Here is a 23,745-nt window from a genome sequence, read left to right as displayed (position 1 = left end):
CAAAATGGATATAATACAGGACAGACAGTTGAAAACACAGGTGTTCGTTTGTATTCATGAACAATTCTGTATTTAGGAAGCATACCTACAGCTCCATTTAAAGTCTGGAAAATTTTGCATTTGTGATCCAATGTGATGTTAATAGCCTCCTAAAAATGAGAATAAAGATACTATTGAAAATGAGAACAAAAATAGCAAACAACACTATCGTGGTAATATAGTTTATTCTTTGGGGGAATTTAAGATCCTATTTGTAAATTATTCCAGCAATATTCTTCAGAAAGACAGAAAGACTATAGAGAGTTGACTGAATTAAAGGATAAAGGGTATGTTAAAGCATTCATGCTATTCTCCTAGTATTTCCACTTCACTGCATTATGACTAATTCTGACAAGTGGGTTTTCAGCAGAAGTAAAATGAATCACTTCTAACCTGGAGCATGGAACTTCCAGTTTGAGACCCCAAGTGGCACACAAACTAGTAAGGTCTATGATGGCTGCTCCATCAGCCGGGGTCCCCAAGTGACTGCAATAGGCAGAAACCCTCTGCTGACCTATCATTGACATGTAGCAGGAGACACAGACCTCTGTTGGGTTAAGCTCTTGAGGATGGGTAATTATTGTGGCATACTCCCCTACCTGTCAGCTACAATAGGCATGTAATCAATCAACATAATTATAAAGATTAAACCACTTTGCAAACTTTATGATTCTCAACGTACCAGTTTTTCAGCTACATTTCTCTGTCATAATAATATTCCTAAAATTATCTTTGTGTATTGCTATAGATTGAATGTTTGTGTCTCATCAAAATTCATATGAAGCCCTAACCCACAATGTGATGGTATTTGGAGACAGGGCCTTTGGTAAATAATTAGGGTTTAACTGAGGTCATGAGAGCAGGGACCTCACAATAGAATTAGTGCCCATGTAAGAAGAGACACCAGCGTGTTTGTGCATGCTCTCTGGTATGTGTGCATGCCTCTGTGTCTCTCTCTCTTTACTACGTGGAGGACACAGCAAGGAGGTGGCTGCTGTCTACAACCCGGAAAGAGAGACTTTGCTAGAAACCGACCATGCTGTTGCCCTGATCTAGGGTACAGGGTATGTCAAAGCATTCATGCTTTTCTCCTAATATTTCCACTTCCCCACCATATGACTAATTCTGAGTTCTTCCAGAACTCTGAGAAAATACATTTCTGTTATTTAAGCCACCCAGGCTAGAGTATTTTGTTATGACAAACCAAGCAAACAAGGACATGTGCTAACCAGATAAAATCTTACACTAAGAGAAAAACTTAAACAGGATTTACACAACTAAAAACATTACAAACTCAGTAGTGAGATTTCAGGGAAAGCATCCTGAAGCACAGACAGCTAAGTAAGACTCAAAGTACTTTCACAGTTGAATTACACAAAGGCAGACAGACATCATGCTGCACAGGCTAGCACTCATGCCAAGAGCAGGCTTCTCCTCCTGGATGAAAGAAGTCCTCAGGCTTGCTATGTCAGACACATAAGAGGGAAAGCAAAAAAGGGAGCCGAATAAAAACAAACATTTTAAGCATAAAGTTTCCTAAGTATTAAATATCTAATGAAAACATTTAGATAAGTGAAATGTTTATCTAAGAAACAGAAACAGCTACAGTTGCAAACTCGCTGTAAAATATACTTTAAAAAAAAACTTGTTTCTGGGGTGCATGGGTGGCTCAGTCGGCTAGGCGTCCAACTTCAGCTCAGGTCATAATCTCACAGTCTGTGAGTTCAAGCCCCACATTGGGCTCCATGCTGACAGCTCAGGACCTGAAGCCTGCTTCGGATTCTGTGTCTCCCTGTCTGCCCCTCCTCTGCTCATGCTCTGTCTCTCTCTCTCTCTCAAAAACAAATAAACATTTAAAAAATTTTAAAAAAACTTGTTTCCAGTAACAGCACCCACAAATTATATAAATTCAGTACATTCTAGAACGATTATGTTACCTACGGTGAATTTATGAAACATTAACTTACATTATGTAAATATACTAACAATTTTCTAAAATTAGAGAACTTTGGTTTTACTTTTCTCCAAAGTTTCATTTAAATCAATCTCAGGAATATTCTCTTTAGGGTCCATGCCAGACAGCTATTGTTCCCTGCATTCCTCCTCCTTAATAATAGAAATCCGATTTTTTAATAGGACACTTACACTTGAAACAAAGGACAACATTTTCTTTGCATATTATGCGTAGCCACATAAATATGTTCTGGTCAAAGAAAAGTAACAGAAAGTTTTTTCTAGAAAGATTATTTAAAAAGAGGTAATGTAACTCAGATGGCCCCTTATTTACCATTCTGTCTGTTAACTGCCTAGAACATGGATACAATGGCTGGAGTTCCAGCAGACATCTTAAATAAGGAGGTTATGTTAAAAATGCAAGCTATTACATACCCTCTTCAGTGGATCAATGTAAATTTTAGTGTAAAAGAGCTGATCATCATCATTATCCTGGAGATTCCACTGCTGGACTATACGGTTGATATATGGAGCATAGCCAATAAATCCTGCAACATAACAGAGAGAGATTAGAGAATTTAGTAATCAAAGACCAAAACTGGTTTCTATTAATTCCATTCATCAGTTGCACAGAGGTGTAAATCCATCAGGCCTAATACTTAGGTTAGAATTTTACAGATTACCATGGAAGAAATGAGTTATTGAGCATCCTTTATTTTATATATAAACTACGAGAGTGAGTTTTTACCAACTGCAAATCAAAGACTTTTTTTGAATAAACACATTCCCAAAATTAATCGACACAAGAGAGGGAATAATGTTTTCCAAGGCTCCTAAGGGAAAAAGTTACTAGGAAAAGAACAGAAGAAGACAGAATTTTCTTCCTGACCTTCTAAAATGATCTTTCTTGGATCCTTTGAAGAGGATTCACTGTTTCTGGAAAAAAAAAATCTCTACTATGGTGATTTAATGTCAGTGCAGGATGCTAACAAAATCAAAGGAATGTTGGAAATGTCACTGACTGCAAACATGTCAAAGAAATTTTATATCTAGGACATTTTGGGAATTTTTCCTTTACTTGAACTGGTCATAATTGTACCTGCTAAACCATTTTCTGGCTAGATTTTTTATGTCACAGTCTGGAGAAAGGAAGTCTAAAATTGGATTGTTCCCCTTGGCCTTCGAGCATAAGCATTAAATTTGCCAATAACAGTTGTCTATAAAAGACACAGACAACAGTATCATTTTTCTCCTGTCTGAATCTTCCTCTGACTTTCAGAAACGTAGCCAAGCTGTTATGTTTCATTGACCTGTAGTACTTTTAAAAAGGGACCAAAGTTACTCTTGTGAATTGAAAGAAAACCTAATTTTTTACCCTCAAAATTAAAATTTCCTCATAGGAATAAAAGAATGAAAAGAAATAGGTCCAGAAAAATTACTGTTATCTAGAGAAATCAAGAGAAAATGAAAACATGCTTAAACCAGTCACTGGTTGCTCCTCATTTGTTATTTTTATCAAATTAAAAAAATCTTAAAACACTGAAATATAGTCAATTTTTTAATTCCTATTACCAATATACTACAATGAAAAATATGTCCAAGTAATGGCATATGACATTTTCCAATAGTTTACATTACTCTTTTTCAAAATTTATGTTTCCTTATCCTTTTTATAAATCCCATTCAAAAATGAAGAGAAATTTCATCTATTTTCATAGTATGTGATATATACTTTATATGATTTATATTTTTCTATTAAATTTCCATATTATTTCAAACCAATAAAGTTTATAATATTCTGAAATCTTCCTGATAAGGAAACATGGTTTCTTTCCATAATTTTTTAAAACTAAATGATATAATCATAAACGAAACTCATGTCCCTTAAATAACTCTCAATAGTCCATTCATGAAATTATATAATCTTTTATTGAATATATTTAGATTTTCTAGCATCTCTTTAATAATTATGACTACAGAAGGCATAGGAATCATGTTTTGATCTCTTTCCCACTTAAAAACACCTTTTCCTTAATTAAACTTTCTCACAAAGGCACTCACTTGCTGGGTTTTTGCTGTTTCCACAGCACTGTGCATCTGTCTGAAATTTAGATTCTTAAACACATATACTCCATCTAGATGAATTTCGCCATCTCAGTGAATCATTACATAATTCGTATATAAATTACATCTAGATGTTTGACTATATATATGTTTAGAAAAATTAATAAATATAAAATAAAACTTCTCCCAGAGTCCCTCAGCTAAGTGGTTTTTAGACTATCTAGGACTTCAGATAAGTTAAAAGCCAGCCATGTGCAACTGACAGGCTGACAGTTTGGGGGTGCAAGTGGCACCAATCCATAATTGAGGGTTAAGACAAAGAAGTAAAAATTGGGAAACAATCTTAGGGAGAGGCTTTGTCAGTGCATAAACTATAAATCTAAGAAGGAAAGACTACTAAGGTAATGAGGTCAAGTGACTAACATGAGAAAACCTAGGTTGTAACTTGATTATGGAAGTAAAATCCAAAGGTGGTAGATAGATTAGGAGAAAAATAAAATGGTCAAGAAATCCCCGTAACTATGAACTGCAGTTGGACTGAGATAGAGAGAAAAAGTGAGCTGAAACTAGGCAGTGCAAACTGGAATTTAAGGTTTCAGAAGTGCAATATTTATATGGGCTGACAAAATTCCAAGGCATAACTATGGGAATATATTGCATAAAATACATTGCAGGTAAATAGAGCTGGAATTGAGGCCTCCCAGAGAAAGTAAATTACTTGCGAAAGGTTTCGTTGCCATAAATGCCTTGATCAGAGCCTAGAATCCAAAAACGCTGCTGCTGCTACATCAAGTAGGACTTAACCTGAACGAAACTAAATAGTATCAGTTTTGTACATGTGAATCATCCAAAAAAAATTTGTTTTCCCAACGTGGCTTGGAACTTTCACCGAACTTATTTCTCTAACATGTCTCCCATCCTATTTGGTTATGTCTTCGGGTCATATGTTTATATTAATCTCAGTCTAAGGAAAACATTTTGGAGTCATCATAATGTCCAAAGTCAAGTTTATTATTTTTTTTTGAAAGGAAAGGGAAAATGTGATAATTTGTTCCTTTAATCCATGGTGGAGTAGCTAATGCAGCACTTTACATCCACTCAGTGTTGAACCTTTTTGACTAGTGATTTCAAGACAAAATCATTCACTTACTGATATATTTAAAACATAGATAAAATTAAGTAATGCCTATATTTCATAGCTCCATGATTACAGCTTACACTTTTTCCTAAGTAAGGGAACTTACTTAGAACTTATTAGACAAACCCATTATCTAATAGCCAGAAAATTGTCAATGAAACTATAATCAGACCAGAATCCATGCTGTTTTTCCTTGAACAACTGAATGTCTCTAGGAGAAGTCACTTAAATTTGGGGAACATAGGTTTTCCCACTTATATTCTGGAAACAATAACATTTACACGGCTTAGTTCTGTTAGGAGCATCATATGATATAATACATGGAAAATATTTTGTTAACTAAAACACACCATGGATTCTAAGCTGATACAATTTTTCATAGTAATAAGAAGATAATGGTTCATGTCTATAGTTACCTATACAAAAAAAGGTTGTTTCATCAATATTTATAATTTTCTATGACTAGCATTTAACTTCTCTGCCAGTATCTTACCCACCTCCCGAATTCAGGTAGCGTTTCCCAAAGTGCACAACGGGATACTTGTCTGCTAGTCTTTTGTCTGGCCACAGAATTCCATCGGCTGCAAAGACCACTTTATGGTTTGACTTTTGGAACTTTTTCAGAACTTCTTCTGGACCACCAGCAAATATGACATCAAAGCTGTTTAATGGGGGGGGGGGGGGGGGGGGAGAAATTTTAAAATACACTTGTCAGAATTTAGGCATGTAAACCAAGAAATAGTCACTAATAAAAATCAGAATTTAGAATCCAACATAAGATTAATACCAACTATTTACAGAATATTCCAATTTTCCTTCAATTTAAATTATATGGGTTATACTAAATTATTAATGTTTACATCACATCGGCAGATGAAGTCCAAATAAAGACAATGTTTTTTTAGCGCCAGTCTTGATACCTTTTTTCAATAATCACATATTCCCAAAATCAAAATGTTCAATCAGTATTGAAAGGTTAAAAAAATCAATAACTTGGGTGCCTGGATGGCTCATTTGGTTAAGCATCCAACTCTTGATTTCGGCTCAGGTCATGATCTCATCATGGTTCATGAATTCGAGCCCTGGGAATTCAGGGCTGACGCACAGAGCCTGCTTGGGATTCTCTGTCTCCCTCTCTCTCTGACCCTTCCCTGCTTGGTCTCTCTCTCAAAATAAAAAAATAAACATTTTTTAAAAAGTCAATAACTAACTATATATAACAATAATATAGACATAGTCATTGACAGAAGCTGCCATTATAACTGCCTAATGTTTCAATTTAATTTGTATCCAACCATTATCTGATTCTGAAGATTTCTGATTCTGAATTCTGAAGATTTCATTATCTTTGATAAAATGTGTTCAACTACTAAAAATCACCATTATAAATTTATACTTAAATCACTATTTAGCCTAAAATCCTAAAATAAAAGTTAGACAAGTGCATCTTTTTTTAAAAATTTTTTTAATGTTTATTTATTTTTGAGAGAGACAGAGTGTCTGCCTCTGCATAGCTTTAAAAAGATGCACTTGTCTGTGCATCTTTCTTTTAAAGCTCAATAAAATTGAAAAAAATTATCTAAAAATTGACACTATAGGACACCTGGGTGGCTCAGTTGGTTAAGCATCTGACTTTGGCTCAGTTCATGATCTCAAGGTTCACGGGTTCAAGCCCCGCATCGGGCTCTGTGCTGACAGCTCGGAGCCTGAAGCCTGCTTAAGATTCTGTGTCTCCCTGTCTCTCTCTGCCCTTCCCCCACTCACGTGCTTGCTCTCGCTCTCGCTCTCTCTCAAAATAAATAAATATTTAAAAAGTTTTTTTTTTTAATTGACATTATAATGTCAATGGTTTCATTGAGTTTTCTGAGGACATTATTGCTCATTGTTCATTCACAGAGTAACAATGACTTAACAAAACATGAAGTGTAAAAGCCACAACCAGATATGCTTCCACTCTGCAATAAATTCTTTATCCTTGTTACAACCATAAATTCTTTTGCATCGTTTTTGTTCACATCAGAGTACTTCAAGACCAAAACTTTCCAAAGATGATAATTTAATGACCTAATATCCCAGGTGGTAAACAGTAAGAACAAACTAATGCTCCTGAATTCAGCACCAAGTGTTCATTCCCAACAGCCAATAGTGCAGATACACTGCTGTGATATCTGAATGGAGGAGTAAGGAGACTATTCCACATGCTTTTCCCAGCCAGACTTGCTCTCAAAAAGCCTGGTAATATGCCAAGGCTGTAGTAATGCATCAGGCAACATTTAATAACTTTTTATATATGAGTTATTTTGTAAAACAAGCCACACGATTCCTCATCTCTATAAAAATAAAAACCCCATGAAGTTTTAAAAATTATTTTAGAGGGGCACCTGGGTGGCTCGGTTAAGCGGCCGACTCTTGGTTTTGGCTCAGGTCATGATCTCAAAGTTTGTGGGTTTGAGCTCCGGGCTGAGCTCTGAGCTGACACTGCAGAGCCTGCTTGGGATTTTCTGTCTCTCCCTCTCTCTCTGCCCCTCCCCCGCTTGTGCTCTATCTGTCTCTCTCAAAATAAATAAATAAACTTGACAAAAATTTACTTTAGCAAGAATAGTGTAAGTTTATACTTGTGGCAGAGGTGCTAACTGACCCTCATATACATTCCCTAGCCTTTATTTCAATAATGGAATCCCCCTGTGTTAACTGGGCACATGGTCACCTTATTAAAGACTACTCTGAAGCTAGATGTGGGCACATGTCTAAGTCTGTCCAGCGGAATGTGAGTGGAAGTGGTGTGCTTCTGTAATCTCCAGATCCTGTACTTTAAAAAGGAAGTTGCCTTCCCTCTGTTCCTTTCCTCTCTTTACCCTTCACGGTGAACTACACTTTACAAGTAAAAAGTACTCGACACACACAAACCCTCACCATATAGTACACTTCTGAGTCTTAAACAAAACTAAACAAAACACACGAGAGTTAAAATGTTACTAATGTGCAACTACACTTAGTAAGTTTTTTAGTGAAGTTTTTTAGCCAAGTTTTTTAGAAAGAGAACATAAGGTTGGGATCAGAGACGTAGACTACTTCTTTTCATTTTTATATTGTTCTAGAAAATTTAAATTTTATGATTTGTTTTTATTTGTTACAGAAAATATCATCTCAAAATTAAAACTTATCTATATCTATACCTTTCCATACATGGCTTCTTCTTTCTTCCAGAATCAATAGGCAAGCTTCTGCTAATACTATTAATAACATAATCATGAAGGGACTCAGAGCATACAGTTTGAAGTCTTCTAGCTGTGTGTCTAATTTCAGCTCTGCCATGTGCTGAGTAACCTTAGACAAGCTACTTAAATTCTTAATGCTTTAATTTCTTTATGTATAAAATGGGGGAGGAGGGCAGTACCTACCTCATCAAGTTACTGAATAAAAAAGAACAACTCATGGCATGTTATAAGCACTCAATAAAGTTAAAAATTAACATTATTGTTACTAGATGAAAGGGACTGTAATAACGGGAGAGGCAGGAGGAAAACTCACTTTTAAGTTCACACCAATCTGTAGTTTATAATAATTTTATTTTTATATACACATATGCTAAGATAAATTTTAAATCAGAATACATGTGTTCTGACTAAAACCTCAAACTATCTTCTCCCTGCCTGTTGATTGAAAAAGCTGAATTAATCTAACTGTACAAAATAATATTTATAAAAATACATCTATTTCCTCTTTTTCTTATAAATAAGTACAACTTAGTTCCTCAGCATGACCACTTTAGATTTGACCACGAATCCTATCTTACTTTCCTGAAGTAGGAAAGAAGACCAGTGTCATGGGTAATTCAGCCATGAGAGGCAAGACAAATAAATCAAACCTTCTGAGACACAGACTGCCCTCCAAGTTGCAGAAGACTCCCAACACATTGCCTAGAGATGGAAAAAAGGGATTATTATGTCAGAGAATCACATGATTGGGAGATTTGGGCCAACGGATTCAGAAATTTTGTAGGTAGCATCACATCTTCAGAGGTAGAAATGCACATTTGGAAAGTGAATATTTTCTGTCTTTATAAACCTAGTGAAGACTACAGTATCTACCCCATCTATCTGAAACTATTAGCAGAATCCAGTAGCTTGAAAGGGAGTTGTAGCAACTTCTACTTTTATGATTTAGTAGTTGATAAGCAAGCATTACCTTTATAACACAAAATAATTATTTTCAGCTTATTTATTTATTTTGAGAGAGACAGACACAGGCTGAGTCGGGGAGGGGCAGAGAGAGGGAGAGAGAATCCCAAGCAAGTTCCACAACGGCAGCACAGAGACCGATGCAAGGCTCAAACTCACGAACCATGAGATCATGACCTGAGCTGAAACCAAAAAGAGTTGGACACAACTGACTGAGCCACCCGGGCACCCCCCCAAAATAATTATTTTAAAGCAAAATGTAAAGGCAAAGATTATGTTCACACAATTGAAGTGAGAATTTAACTCTGAATAAAAATTTAGGTAGCTAAAACTTTCCCATTTTATTTTAGTGGCATTGTTATTTCCATGTTTAAGGATTTTTGAACAGTTCTCTGAATTGATTTAAAACTTTTCAAACAGCAAGAAAGTTTTTCTACTTAAAATTACGTTGGCCACAACAACCCAAATAATCAAAATTTTTAAAATGCACAACGGTCATAAAAATAATTCTCACAGGAATTTGGTCCATTTAAATACGAAAAATAAAATAAAATTTTCCATAGTTAACTGTGGTAAATATTCCTGGGTCCTGCAAAAACCATAAGGTCCCACCTTATGTGGTCATACTGAGTTCTCTAACAGACATGTCAGCATTCTATCTCTAACAGGTCGTTCAAACTTTTACAAGTGTTTGCCCTTCTGTGTTCCCTGTTTCTGTGGCACCATCAACCACACAGTCGCCCAAGCTGAAAATCTTTCATCCAGCCTTACCTCCTCCCTTTCTATGCCCTCTCGAATCAAATATTTCACCAAATCCTATTGACTCCATCTATTTAATCTATTTAGCATTCAAATCTTCTCCACCCTTTCTAGAAGACACTGGACTAGATTAATTCCAAAACCCTACAAGCCTCTGCGTTACCTATCTCCTCACTTCTGATAAGGACTCACGGACAAACTCTCCTGAAAATCATTCTGTGCTAGTCCCCAGGCTGGATCAGTAGTTCACAACTAGGTCTAAAGCAGGACTCTGCAAATATTTACTATCTAGCCTTTTACAGAAAATAATTTTGGCTTTGAGGGCAATATGGTCTCCATGGCAAGGACTCGATTCTGCTGTTGTAGTGCAAAAGCAGCCAGAAACAATGACCATAGCTGTGTTCCAATAAAACTGTTTATAAAAACAAGCAGTGGTCTGGCCCCTGGCTTACCAGCACCTGGCCTACAGAGTAAAGTCTAAAAGAATCAGCATCACAATAACTTTCCATTAAGTAACCTGTTCCGAAACCAAACTGAACTATTTGATCTGTCATTCGCGTATTTTCTCAAGATGTTTCCATCTGCTTAGCACATCTTCTCCCAATCGGGTCCAAACCATTCCCATTTCAAATCTCCCCTCCTTTAAAAACTTCTATTTGATTCACCTAAATAGAAGAGACCCTTTCCTTCCTTCTAGTTCCGACAGATCTTTTCCCTTCTCATTTCATGAAACATTTTATTTCTTGCTCTTCACACTGGGACTGCCTATCTTATACTAGACTGCCTATTCTTTCTTCATATGCCAGATCCGCATCGTTATTCACCTGTGTATTCCTCTAGCTTTGTATCTGGGAGACAGTCAATAAATATTTGTTGAACAAATGAATAAACACATGAATGAATGAGTCATCCCAAGTCTTAGTAAGAAGGAAAAGCTACTGGGTAGCCAGAAAAGAAAGCAATACAAGTGTTTCCTAATTTTATTTGTTCCTCCCGAGTACACTTTCTTCATCATCATGGACCTACACTTAAGCCAAAAGTTATAAGCATTCAATCTCTTACCAGCTAGTCTAATGAAACCAAAGCACACAAGGAGCAACGCACCTGGTACTTCTGTCTTTAATCATGTCCTCATCTTAAATACCTATCTGTATTTTCATAGATAATACTGCAAACTGATGCTACGAGATCACTCCTTCTCTCTCTCTCCCCTCACAAAAAAAAGTTAAAATGTCAACCAGGAGATGTCTGGCTGGCTCAGTTGGTACAGCTTATGACTCCTGATCTCAGGTTCATTCATGAGTTCGAATCCCACATTGGGTATGGAGCCTATTTAAAAAGAATGAATGAATGAATGAATGAATATTTTTAACAATGTCAACCCTGTTGAACTTGCAAAATAAATCACAATAAAATCATAGTATAAAATGATAAATACATTTTACAATAGGAATTTTGAAGGAAAGGGTAGGAATTAGCTCTTCTTAAAAAGCAGGTACTCTTTTAAAAAACAAATAATTCTGGGAGCATTTTCCTTCAAATGGTATCTACTTTCATTTCCTGTACAGTATTCCTACTGAGGCTGGGTAGAGGCAGGAGTCAGTCAGGACACTGCTTAGCTAGAGAGTCATTTTCTCCAGACTGTTTCCTGAGAACAGCTAGGAGTAACACCTAACAGAGAAGGCAGCCAAGGTAGGAATGGTGGCAAGACGTCAAAGTAGCTCAAGCTGCCATAGCTCGAGGCACCGCCACTCGCTTTTCCGGGTCAGTCTCCTTATTGCTAAAATCAGTAGTTAAAAGATGATTAAGTAAATGACAATTTTCCTTCTACTTTTAAATAATGCTTAAGTTTATCTCTGTAACGTTAGAACTTTCAAATCTGACACGTACTTAGTACACAGCAAGTATTCACTAAATCAATGAGGGGGAAAAAGACTTAAAAATCGCCAACATTTATTATGCAGCTCCAGCATGCCAGATACAACATATACAGAGCTATGTATGGATAGAAAAATATATCCAGGGGACAAGATCTCTGTCCCACTCAGCACTTGCCGCCCCCCCCCCCCCAACTCCAGTTCCAACCACACGACCAGCACTGTATTTTGCACATAACAGATACATGTTTACTCAAAAGAACAAACTTCAAGGAGCAGGCAATCTGGTTCGGGGAAAAATTATACATATGCATTATATATTATATATTATATATACAAACACATATAGTCAGGCAAGTTAGTGCATACAAGATTATACATATCAATCGAGAGACAGATGATATATACATATATATAAACATCCAATGCTTCTTTTGTGTACAATTTATTTCTTCCTCATTCCAACACACCAATTAATATACTCAGTACAAATTAACAAGAACATGTGAACAATCTGAAAAAAACAAAAGTCACTCATTTCCTACATAATTCCTAAACATATTTCAGGCTATTCTGGGTAAGCCAGAAGACCGTGCAATATATTTACATGACAGCTAATGATTTTAATCTTTCCTTCAAAAAAGGAAAAAAGAAAAAAGCAGTACTCAAACTAAGAACTCTGATGTATTTTGGCTTTCCTTCATACTAATATAATGAAATGTTGTCCATCGCTAATAACTAGGTTCTTTGTGTCTGCACAATTAAATTGTCATCGCTGACAGGAAGGAGGAGTCCATCAAATAAATCTGCCGTAGTTGGTTAAAATTATAGCCATCATACTTGAAAAGCTTTGCTTTCAGAAAATTTTTTTTCTATCTTCTGAATAAACTATGTAAGACAATATAAAATGCAGGCATTTTATACATACTGGGTATGTAACGAGCTATGAAAAGTATAAAATATTTATTTCATAGAATAAAATAAGATAGGATCTGGTCATCTGTAGAATTAATACACATAATGATACTTATGACTTATATGACTTATATAAAATAATTTTATAAACAATTAGCAGAATGATATAATAAAACATAATCTTTGACAATTTTCTAAAAGTAAATGATTCTAAAAAGATTATGTCAACATGCAAGTTTTTCTGAAATCATATTATTTCTTCCAAATTAGATTTGTTCAGTTTTGTTTGCAGAATTAGCATAATATGAGAATTCTTTGAGCATGGGATCTGTGTTTCTCTCTTTTTTTTGCAGTGTTAACTTTAATGCCTAGATCATAGTTTGTACTCAAGACACGTGTACTAAATACAAAGTAAAAAAATCTGTCCACTTATCTTACTTTTTCAGCAAAATAATATTTAATCAGGAGCCAAAGAAACAAACATTAGCTTACATGGGAAAGATCAGCAACAAGAACATCATTATTTTCATGGCTTCTGACAATCAAAATTCATTTTTTTTTAAATAATTGCAACCTTTGAGATCTAGAAAATTTGGACACTTCTTGGCCTTCGCCAATCGTTTTAGTATCTCCAAACGAATGAAGAAAATCTATCTTTAAAAGCAGTTTCAAAGTATCTACCATATTTCTTCTAAGATCTGTTTCTTGCTCTTTTAATGCCAGTTCCTGTTACCGAATATTTATCGATACCTTGCTGTTTACCCAGACAATATTTAAATCAGGTACAGCCCTCAGCCTCACTGTCTGGAAATAAGGACAATTACAATTCAACATGCAAGGTACATGGAAGCTAGCAATATACAAGGGGTAAGGCATATATGTTAACAGAAAAGAATTTGTGACTAAGATTATTCCTGGATTTTCAGCCAGTGCCCTTTATCCTGGATCAATTTCCCAGGCCAGAGACTTTACTTTATATTCATTTTAATTCTATATCAAGTTTTGCATTATAACAGTAACTACCATTCTAGTTTTTTAAATTCAATCTTCCTTACTGCAATCTTTAGTGAGTAAGAGCTTATAAACTGCAAAGTCAATTCCTTTATCTTACCTCAAAATCATTTAATCATCTTTAAACAAATACTTTAATGAACCAAGCAGTTTCTATATACCCAAATCCTTGGGTAGTTATTTTAATAGAGGAAATATTCCTTTTGGTGAGGCCAATAACCACCCCTGAATATGTCTTTTAAATATTTCATATATTAGGAGTCTTTCAAAATGTAGCCCATCAGCATTCTGATTAATGGCATTATATTCATCACCAAAAAACAGAAATTTATGCTCAGTCCAAATTCAAAACAAAATAATTACATCACCTTTATTTCTAACAACTTTTCTTCTAAAGAATTTTCTCAAATGTATAAGAAAAAAATAAAACAAATAACTAAAGTTTTATTAGATACTGACACCCAAAATAGAATTCCACCACATGCGTATTCTGGGGTCTGGACTCTGGCTGGTTTATATTTTATTATATCTAGTACAGAGCAAACTTGTGGGGATATTCAATTTGTATCACTCACAATAAAACACTTTTTGTTACTTACTGGCCTACATATTATTTAAAAAAAATACTACCTACTATATAATAATAATTAGGCCTGACCATATGTCTTCAATGTGACTGAAGTAAAAGAAATACATAATTTACAAGGTAATTCTAAAAGTAATGCAATGTACCTTGTATTAAAACTCAAAGTGCTCAGTTACTTTGATTAAGGTGAATTATAAAATCTTTGTGGAATAATTCTTCTCCATACGGGAATGTGCAGCTATCAAGTTACAATACTTGTCCTCAAAATCTTCATGAGCCTAGTTCAAAAGAACTCATTGCACTCCATCCATTAAAAGTCATCAAATTCATTATGATTGGAATTATCCATTACAATTATATTAAATAAATTCATCTAATCAAGGAGAGATGATCAGCTTTACAAACCATCTAATTTATATTAACACACACACACACACACACACACACACACACACACTCCAGCATCAAATAACTTGAAAAAAAGTTTATGGTACTTTCTCATATGGATAGCTTCAATTTTCATTTTAAGAACGCAAACCCTTGCCAAATACTTGTTTTTATCTAAATTAAATATGATAAATCTTACTCTATATAGTACATTTATAAACATCTTGTCTCTAATTTTAAATTTTCATCCAAAAGTCAGTTTAGAATACATATTCCCATGGAGGCAGTGTTATAAAATTGTTCCCAAATTAATTCACAAGAGCGTGTCTAAACAAACACAAGGGATTATTTGGAGGTGTTAGAAATGCTCTAAAATTGAGAAGTGATGATAATTGCACAACTCTAAGATGACTAAAAATCATTGAGTTTTACACTTAAAATGAGTGTATGTAATGGTATACAATTTATACCTCGAGAGAGGTTTTTTTGACAAAGCCTATCCAAACTATACAAACCATTAAGTACATAAATGTTTGTATGTTTTCATACAGTGGTGACCTATGCTTCCATAAAATGAATTATTACAGTTGAGTTGTCCTAAGGAAACCACCTAAGGGGCACCTGAATGGCTCACGTGGTTAAGTGTCTGACTTGATTTCGGCTCAGGTCAGGATCCCAGGATTATGGGATGGAGCCCTGTGTCAGGCTAGGTGCAGAGCGTGAAGCCTGCTTAAGATTCTCTCCCTCTCTCTCGGCCCCTCCCCCCGCTATTGCTCTCTAATAAAAAAATATTTAAAAGAAAAGAAAACCACACAAGAAACAGGGATTTGATTTATAAAAAAATTAATAATTCTACCTTTCTGAATTCTACCTTTGACCAAAGGTAAACTTAATTAGGAGATTAGCAGTTTTGTTACAGAACAGGTATCCTAGTTCAAGTAATTTAAAAATAGCCTTATCCATTTCTCTCAGACCTTAGATTATGCATAATTTTCAACTATATTCATCACTCTGTACATGACACTTTTTTTAAAGGGTGCTGTTTAAGCAAATAAATAAGAGGAGAAAAAAGCTCTAACGTGGCAGCACCTGCCCATCCCTCTTTACCTCAGTTACTTTCTCATGATCCCTAGGCTCTTCCAGCAGAACAGACATGCTGGGTCAAGATAGAGAACATGTTACCGATCCTTCTCAGACAGTGGCTCGGCTGAGTTGGGTCTGCATATTTTCAGTTACCTGGCTGTTTTCACAGAGGAAAGTGTCAGAAATTTTGTCTGTTTGGTTCACTGATATATCCCAAACACTAACAGTGCCTGACACACAAGTCTTCCATTTAAAATGTTACTGTTGTCTCTTTGTCATGCTGGGTCTTAAAATATCATCTAAATAAATAAATGCAACTGCAGGCAGCTTTCAGATATCTCGAAGTATCCCTTTCCTTAAGAAAAACAAACTGGCACCTTATTAAACCAATTTTTCCCAAGGCTAAGTCCTGGATTGGGGGATGGGGGAGGTGGAGTGGGACAGGAGGGTAAAGGTAGAAGGAAAGGGGTTCTTCCGAGTTTACAAAAGGAGGCTTAAGAACCTAAAACCATTACTGGCTCATATGTGGTAACTTGTACAAGGAGAATTTTCCTCGAAATGAAAATCAAAACGTACATGTGGCAAGTTCAAGCTGACCAAATTGGCTATTTGAAGTCCACCGTATTTTAAGTTTGTTTTTTTTTTTAATTTTTAAATGTTTATTCATTTTTGAGAGATGGAGAGAGAGCATGAGTGGGGGAGGGGCAGAGAGAGAAAGAGACAAACAGAATCTGAGGCAGGCTCCAGGCTCTGAGCTGTCAGCACAGAGCCCAATGCGGGGCTCAAACTAGCAAACCAAGAGATAAGGACCGGAGCCGAAGTTGTACGCTTAACCAACTGAGCCACCCAGGCGCTCCTCCGCCATACTTTTAAACCAAAACATACTCAATATTTAATCTAAACAGTTATTGTGAGCTTTCTACTCTTTTCCAAAGGTAAATATATATATAATAATAGATTCTGTATAAAAATTCCCAGTACTTAAGCTGACACCAGCTATCCTACATCTCGTGTTGTAAGAAGAGGTTAGCTATAAGCAGAACTTTATTTTTTTTCCTCCAAGATATTAAGGAAATTCTATGGGGCACCTGGGTGGCTCAGTCAGTTAAGCGTCTGACTTTGGCTCAGATCATGATCTCTCGGTTCATGAGTTCGAGCCCCACATCTGGGTCTGTGTTGACAGCTCGGAGCCTGGAGCCTGCTTTGGATTCTGTGTCTCCCTCTCTCTATTCCTCCCCCGCTCATACTAGCTCATTCTCTCTCACTCTCTCTCTCTCAGAAATAAAGAAACTTTAAAAAAAAAAGATATTAAGGAAATTCTAAAGAAGCAAGTAATGTAGACCTTCTCAAAACTTTTAATGGTTCATGGCAGCGGGACTTTATTATGTCTATTTTCATTTCAAAATTTATGCCTTTCTTATATACATATTTGTATGAAATACATTACTCTTACTTTTATCTGCAGTAGTAATGGTTTGGGATTTTCAAACTGAGGAAGAGATTCAAATAAGCTTTCCTAAGTTAGAGGAGAAAATGCATGGGGATTTGAAATAAGCAATTAATGACCAAAACATAAAAATAAAAAGGTGAAGAAAATGGAAGAAAGAAAGTAGCAAACACTAATGACTCATGACAATCTGACATTATAAAAACATGCAGAAAGAAGGTAAAAGAGGACAGTGGGCATTCCAAATCAAGGAGAAGGAAAATAAAACAGTATACAAAAAGATACTCACACACTGAAAAGACTTTTCTTCCTTAAAAATAGACTTTATTATTTCTCACTTATAACTTTTCATGATCCGTTTCCTCCTGGTCAGCCAGGACCCACTGAGTTATTTTCCTCAACAGAAAACCTCAACATGATCTTTCTTCCATCTCAAGTCAGGATTAAAACACGGATTTCACAAAAATGCTAGCTCATGCTGTATTTTCTCATTGTTGCTTATGGTAAGTCATTAGATTTGATGCATTACACAACTATGTTAGATGATGGTTTTCTAATTATGAGTAAAATCTACTTTTTAAGTTAATGATTCCTTGTGAATAAAATAAAAATAATCTGCAAATATGAATTTCAGCTTTTTAATAATAATTTAATGTAGCCTTAAAAATTCGTAAGTTATTTCTCTTACCATTCAGTAAACAAAACAACCAAATCCTCTTGATTAGCATAATGTTCCATGACTTCTTTCATTAATCTCACTTTTTGGCCCCCTCCAATACTATTAATTCCAGCACCACCTCTCCACTCTTCTCCTTGACCAAGGACCTATAAATGAAATCAACATTTTGTCACTGAGCAAAACTCAAGTTATAGCAGTATCACAGAAGTCATCAGCAACTTGTACAATATTACACAGTATCCACTCTTCAAACATTTCACTAAATCACTAAATCATGATGCTACAGAGAAAAAACACTTGATGCCTAGTTCAGGTCTTGATTCTTCAATGTTATCCATCCCATAAAATGTCATTCCTGATTTTACCATTTCAAAAGTAGAATCTAATCCAAGGAGGTCAAGGGGGTAAGGAGCACGGAAAATATTTTTCATATCTTATTTCTACTTGTTCAGACTAAAGTGAACAAGAAAATACAGAAACTTCCCATAATGCTTTTCAATCTGACAGGAAATCTGTATGATGAACACCAAAGCCAAGTCCAGAAGGGTTTTGGACAGGACTCTTAAGTGATTTACCTACTGAAGCAAATCAGCTGTTCAAGGAAACACAGAGGGCATCAGGTCAGATGTCACCTTCTTTACTTTATAAAGTTTAAATTTACATTGCCCTCAAAAACTTAATAACAATTCATTAATGCAAGGAATTGCCTAAGCACAATTAATCAGAGCTAAACTTGTAGCTGTTCTCCTCACCGTCTGCCTCAGCCTCAGTAGCTGTCTCCCATATTGGAAGTGCACGGAACCACACCTGGCTGTGAGGGAGCAGCAAGTATAGGTTCCCCTCCGCCACACACACACCCTGAATTTTAATTCCATCACAAATTCTGATGTTCCCAAGATAATGATCTTACTAGGAGATTTGTGAAATTAAGGGAGAATGAAATTAAACACAAGAGAAAGGGTAAAATAAATTTAGAGAATAATTTTTTATATCTAAGATAGGTAACAGACAAAATGGACTTTATTTCTTAATTTATTTATGCACTATTTTATTTATTTTCCCCATGATAAGGGTACACTTTAATCTCTATCCCCTATTTCCCCCACCCCTCACTCACCTCCCCTCTGGTAACCATCAGTTTGTTCTCTATACTTAAGAGTCTATTTCTTGGTTTGTCTTTCTCTCATTTTTATTTTTCCTTTGTTTATTTGTTTTGTTTTTTAAATTCTACATACGAGTGAGATCATATGGTATTTGTCTTTCTCTGACTAACTTATTCCTCTTAGCATTATATTCTCTAGCTCTATGTTGCTGCAAATGGCAAGATTTAATTCTTTTTTATGGATGAATAATATTCCATTATATATAATTACCACACCTTCTTTATCCATTTATCTATCAATGGATACTGGGCTGTTTCCACAGTTTGGCTACTGTAAATAATGCTTCTATAAACACAGAAGTACATGTATCTCTTTGAATTAGTGTTTTTGTATTTGGGGGGTAAGCGCCCAGTAGTAGTATTTACTGGGTCGTAAGGTAGTTCTATTTTTAATTTTTTGAGGAAACTTCACAGCGTTTCTCACAGTGGCTATACCAGTTTGCATTCCAAGTTTATATTACAGTTTACCATGCAAGAGGATTCCTTTTTCTCCACATCATCCCCAACACTTAACGTTTTTGATTTTAGCCATTCTGACAGGTGTGAGGTGGTATTTCATTGTGGTTTTGAGCTGCATTTCTTTGATGATTAGTGATGCTGAACATCTTTTCATATGTCTGTTGGTCATCGGTATGTCTCATTTGGAGAAATGTCTGTTCGTGACTTCTGCCAATTTTTTAATTGCATTATTTGTTTTTTGGGTGTTGAGCTGTATCAGTTCTTTATATATTTGAGACACTAACCCTTTATCAGATATATCATTTGCAAATATATTCTCCCGTTCAGTAGGCTGCCTTTTAGTTTTGTTGCTTGTTAGAAAATAAACATTAGCTCCAACTTTGCTAAACATTGAACCAAATAAAAACTCTGCTGGCAAAGTCCATAGGGCTCCCAGCCTCAGATTTCTAGTTATCACTTCATCACTGCACTCACTACTCTACTGCAGGTTGGGGACAAGTGCTAACAAGAAAACTCAAAACTGACATGTATCTGGATTCATACTGGGGCTAGTCTAGGAGAATTATTGGTCTGGTAGAACTATTAGTTTTTACCCTAAAAACTGGCCTCCTATGGCCCATGATTTGCTACACTTCCATTCCAAAACCCTCTGGGCTTCTCCAATACTGCACTAATACCAGGCCCAGCCATATCCAAGAGCCTATTCTGTGCAGTGCACTATGCTAAGCTCTATTTTCTATTTTCTTTCCACTCTATCAGTATGTCAAACTTCAGTGTGCATCAGAATCATGTAGAGGGCCTGTTAAAACACAGACTGCAGAGTTTGTGATTCAGTAGATCTGAAGTCAGGCCTGAGCATCTCCTTTCTAACAATTTCCCAGATGATGCTGATGTTGGTAGTCTGGGGTCCACGCTTTGAGAACTACTGCGTTTCATAACGGGAAAACAGCAAGAATCACTCAAATGGGCTGAGGTCCAAGATTTAACATTTCATAGCCATATACCCTGGGGCAAGTTTTCCTCACCCATAAACCAAGTAATATCTAACATACATGGTTTCAACAGCATACCACATATAAAGTTCCAAACAGTGCCTCACACATAAGGAACATCCCACACCCTCCCCAGTACGAACTCTAATGATCCCTCCTCATTGTATTTCAGTATTATTCGGCATAATTTTACCCTGATTTCTCTGTTACTTCCATAATGCCTCCCATCAGTACATACTACTATATTTCTCCTCTATCCTAACAAACGTCTAACAGACTTCTCATTTATCCTGTAATAAATATCTGGTTGTTAACACTAGATCTCTTTTCCAGCAGAGTTTAGCCTCTTTACTAGCTGTTTTATATTATCATCCATACCTAGTCTCCTAGGGGTTATGTAAGTGAATACTACCTTCCTTCTACATTACATACTAGAACAGCTCAGTTTTCCCTAAGCGAAACAATCTTTCCTTCTTCTTTTTTGTTAAAGTTGTTTTTTGTTTCTTTGGTTGGCTTTTTGTTTCTTTGTGTGTGTTTTGCTTTTTAGTTTTTGGTTTTTTTGTAAATGTCTTCAGTTTGTTGGTTGGTTTGTTTTCCTACCTGGGATACCTCCCCATCCGCCTCTTATTTGTGGAAAAGACCTGGCTGACAGATCCTCATTTCTATAAAAAAATAAATAAGTAAATAAAAAAGGCAGGCCTTTCACAGCTCAGTTTACTAGTTCTACTAAATTCCCCAGGTTTCCTCTGATCATTTATCAATGAGATATTCCCCTGGAGATCAGTCTTCTAAAAAACACCTTTTATACTTTTAATGTTCTCAAATTCCTCTAAAACAAACAACAAGAAAAGCAACTCTCAATAATGAAACAGAAAAGGTATCCCCTTCACAGCCATGTTTCCCCTTCTCTGTAAACAAAGAAACATACTATGATAGACATACCCATTATAGAAAAAAAATTCTTCTTAGTCATGAAAAAAACTACTGTCAAATCTGCTATGCTGTGCTTGTACATGGCCCCTCAAAAGAAACATAAATATATATAAACATATTTTTCTGTTGTTTCATAGAAGATGTTTATATAAAGCATTAGCAAATATGAAGAAATCATTGTCTAAGTGGCAGAGTATGAATAAGGCCAAAATGTATCCTTAAAACAATCAATTATATACACAAACTCAGTAATTATGTAACCAAATTTCAACTTCCTTGTGTAGACTGCAGATTGTGGCAGTAGGATCGTTGGTATTTTTATGAAAAATGTACTTTAGTCACATATTCTAACATGTCTGCGAATTAAAAGATATACTGTACCTTCACAGTATAATTGAAGTATTTGGCTGACTGCATAAATCGATGGAATCCATCACTTTCTTTTGTTGCTACAGTTATGACTAATAATTTATCTGTAAAGACAGAAGGGACTAATGTAAGATGGTTTTGCAAGAGGTTAAATGCTCCCACTTTACAACCCACTACAGTGATTAGAGTCATTAAACCTACCCGCCTACCTCCTATTCATTTTCGTAATGAAAAGTCTTAGTAGCCACAACAACATATACATCGTCTTCACTGCGTTGTTGTTTATTTAGCAAATAAAGGAACCAAAATCAGGGCTGCCCTAGTAAATACACAGCTTTTAGTCACCATTCTATAATGGACAATTATTTTCAGTCCAACATAAAACCATTTGTCAGTAGGAGGAGGCAGACTTAAGCAATCATTCAAAACATCCATAAAAGCTATTAAGGAGAATGCTTATCAGGAAAAGGCATGCAGAAAAATGTATAAAAGAACAAAGTATATTAGCAAATATCAAAAGTGCTGGGACATTTCTTTTAACCTGAGGACACAGGAGGACTCACGGACTAAAAAAGCAAAAGTCAACATCTTTATAACATTCAATGCATTGAGCTGTACCGTTTGTCACCTGCATGTTGTTACCAATAACACAAAACTCACAAGGTATTAAATGTCTGCTAGGCAATAGGCAATTATTGGAAATAGCACTAATGCATTACAGAATTCAATTAGAAATAATTTCATATAAATCAAAGTAATTTTGCATCAAATTTTAAAAATAATTAAAATAATAAAATATAGACAGGTGCAATACACATGAAGAAATAATAAATTCAAACATTCACTAGTCAACTAAAGAAAGGAAAACATTTCCATAAAGATAAATATCAACGTCCTTAGATTTTTTTCTGGAAAAAGGTATTTCTCACATAATTTTCACCACTATAAGAAATAAATATTCAAGGAAAAATAAGTTATTTTCATAAAGTTGACGGCAGCAAGTAAATATTTTTTAAGAACACTTTTGTAATTATTTTTTTTTAAGGACCAAGTTGTCTTTTTTTTTTTTTTTAGAGAGTGCGCGCACGCAAGCGCACACACACACAAACACACACCCTTGCACGCACACGAGCAGGCGAGGAGCAGAGAGAGGAGGATGGAGAATCTGAAGTGGGCTCCATGCTAACAGCAGCGAGCCTGTCGTAGAGTTCGAACTCACAAACCATGAAATCATGACCTGAGCCGAATCAAGAGACAGACACCTAACCGACTGAACCATCTGGGTACCCAATTAACTGCTATTTTTTAAGAAACAAAATTTATACCCAATTAGCTGTTATTTTTTAAGAAACAAAATTTAATTTGTAAAGTTTCAAGCAGGGCTTAACTGATTAAGAAAATATGACATGTTACCATTCACAATAAATTTTAAAATGGAGACTACCAGATTTTATAAGAGTAAAAGAGCATACTTTAAAGTCTCTTTTCTCTGTAATAAAATTACTGTATTTAAAGATACCTTTCTTATCTTAACCTTCTATACATAGGTCATAAGAATTATCTACGAGTTTACATTTTGGTTAGATGGATTTTTACGCTTACCATTTTCAGTATAAAATTAGCAGCAAGGATTTCATCATCCTTAATAGGAAAAGTAATGTTGGCCAGACCACTGAGTAGACAGAAACGTTACACTAATCCAATGACTCAG

At 35.4% G+C, this 23,745-nt stretch overlaps 1 protein-coding gene across 4 annotated transcripts in view; it reads right to left on the bottom strand.

The window, feature by feature from the left end:
* Positions 1-23,745, bottom strand: part of PLOD2 (procollagen-lysine,2-oxoglutarate 5-dioxygenase 2) — a 100,831-nt gene that overhangs the window by 37,034 nt on the left and 40,052 nt on the right. For 2 of the 4 annotated variants that reach the window (XM_042955913.1, XM_042955910.1), the window contains exons 2-6: positions 22,047-22,138; positions 18,129-18,265; positions 5,692-5,855; positions 2,428-2,540; positions 86-149 (exon numbers count right to left, since the gene is read on the bottom strand). In XM_042955913.1, coding sequence (XP_042811847.1) covers positions 86-149; positions 2,428-2,540; positions 5,692-5,855; positions 18,129-18,265; positions 22,047-22,138 — 570 coding nt within the window. Of the gene's footprint in view, positions 1-85; positions 150-2,427; positions 2,541-5,691; positions 5,856-18,128; positions 18,266-21,332; positions 21,473-22,046; positions 22,139-22,243; positions 22,259-23,745 lie in introns of those variants that run through there. The other 2 variants (XM_042955911.1, XM_042955912.1) reach the window with 2 other exon arrangements.

This window comes from Panthera leo, chromosome C2 (genome assembly GCF_018350215.1).
Source record: "Panthera leo isolate Ple1 chromosome C2, P.leo_Ple1_pat1.1, whole genome shotgun sequence".
Classification (NCBI taxonomy): domain Eukaryota; kingdom Metazoa; phylum Chordata; class Mammalia; order Carnivora; family Felidae; genus Panthera; species Panthera leo.
Note: the sequence above shows the minus strand (reverse complement) of the source record. Positions and strands in the feature narration are given on the sequence as shown.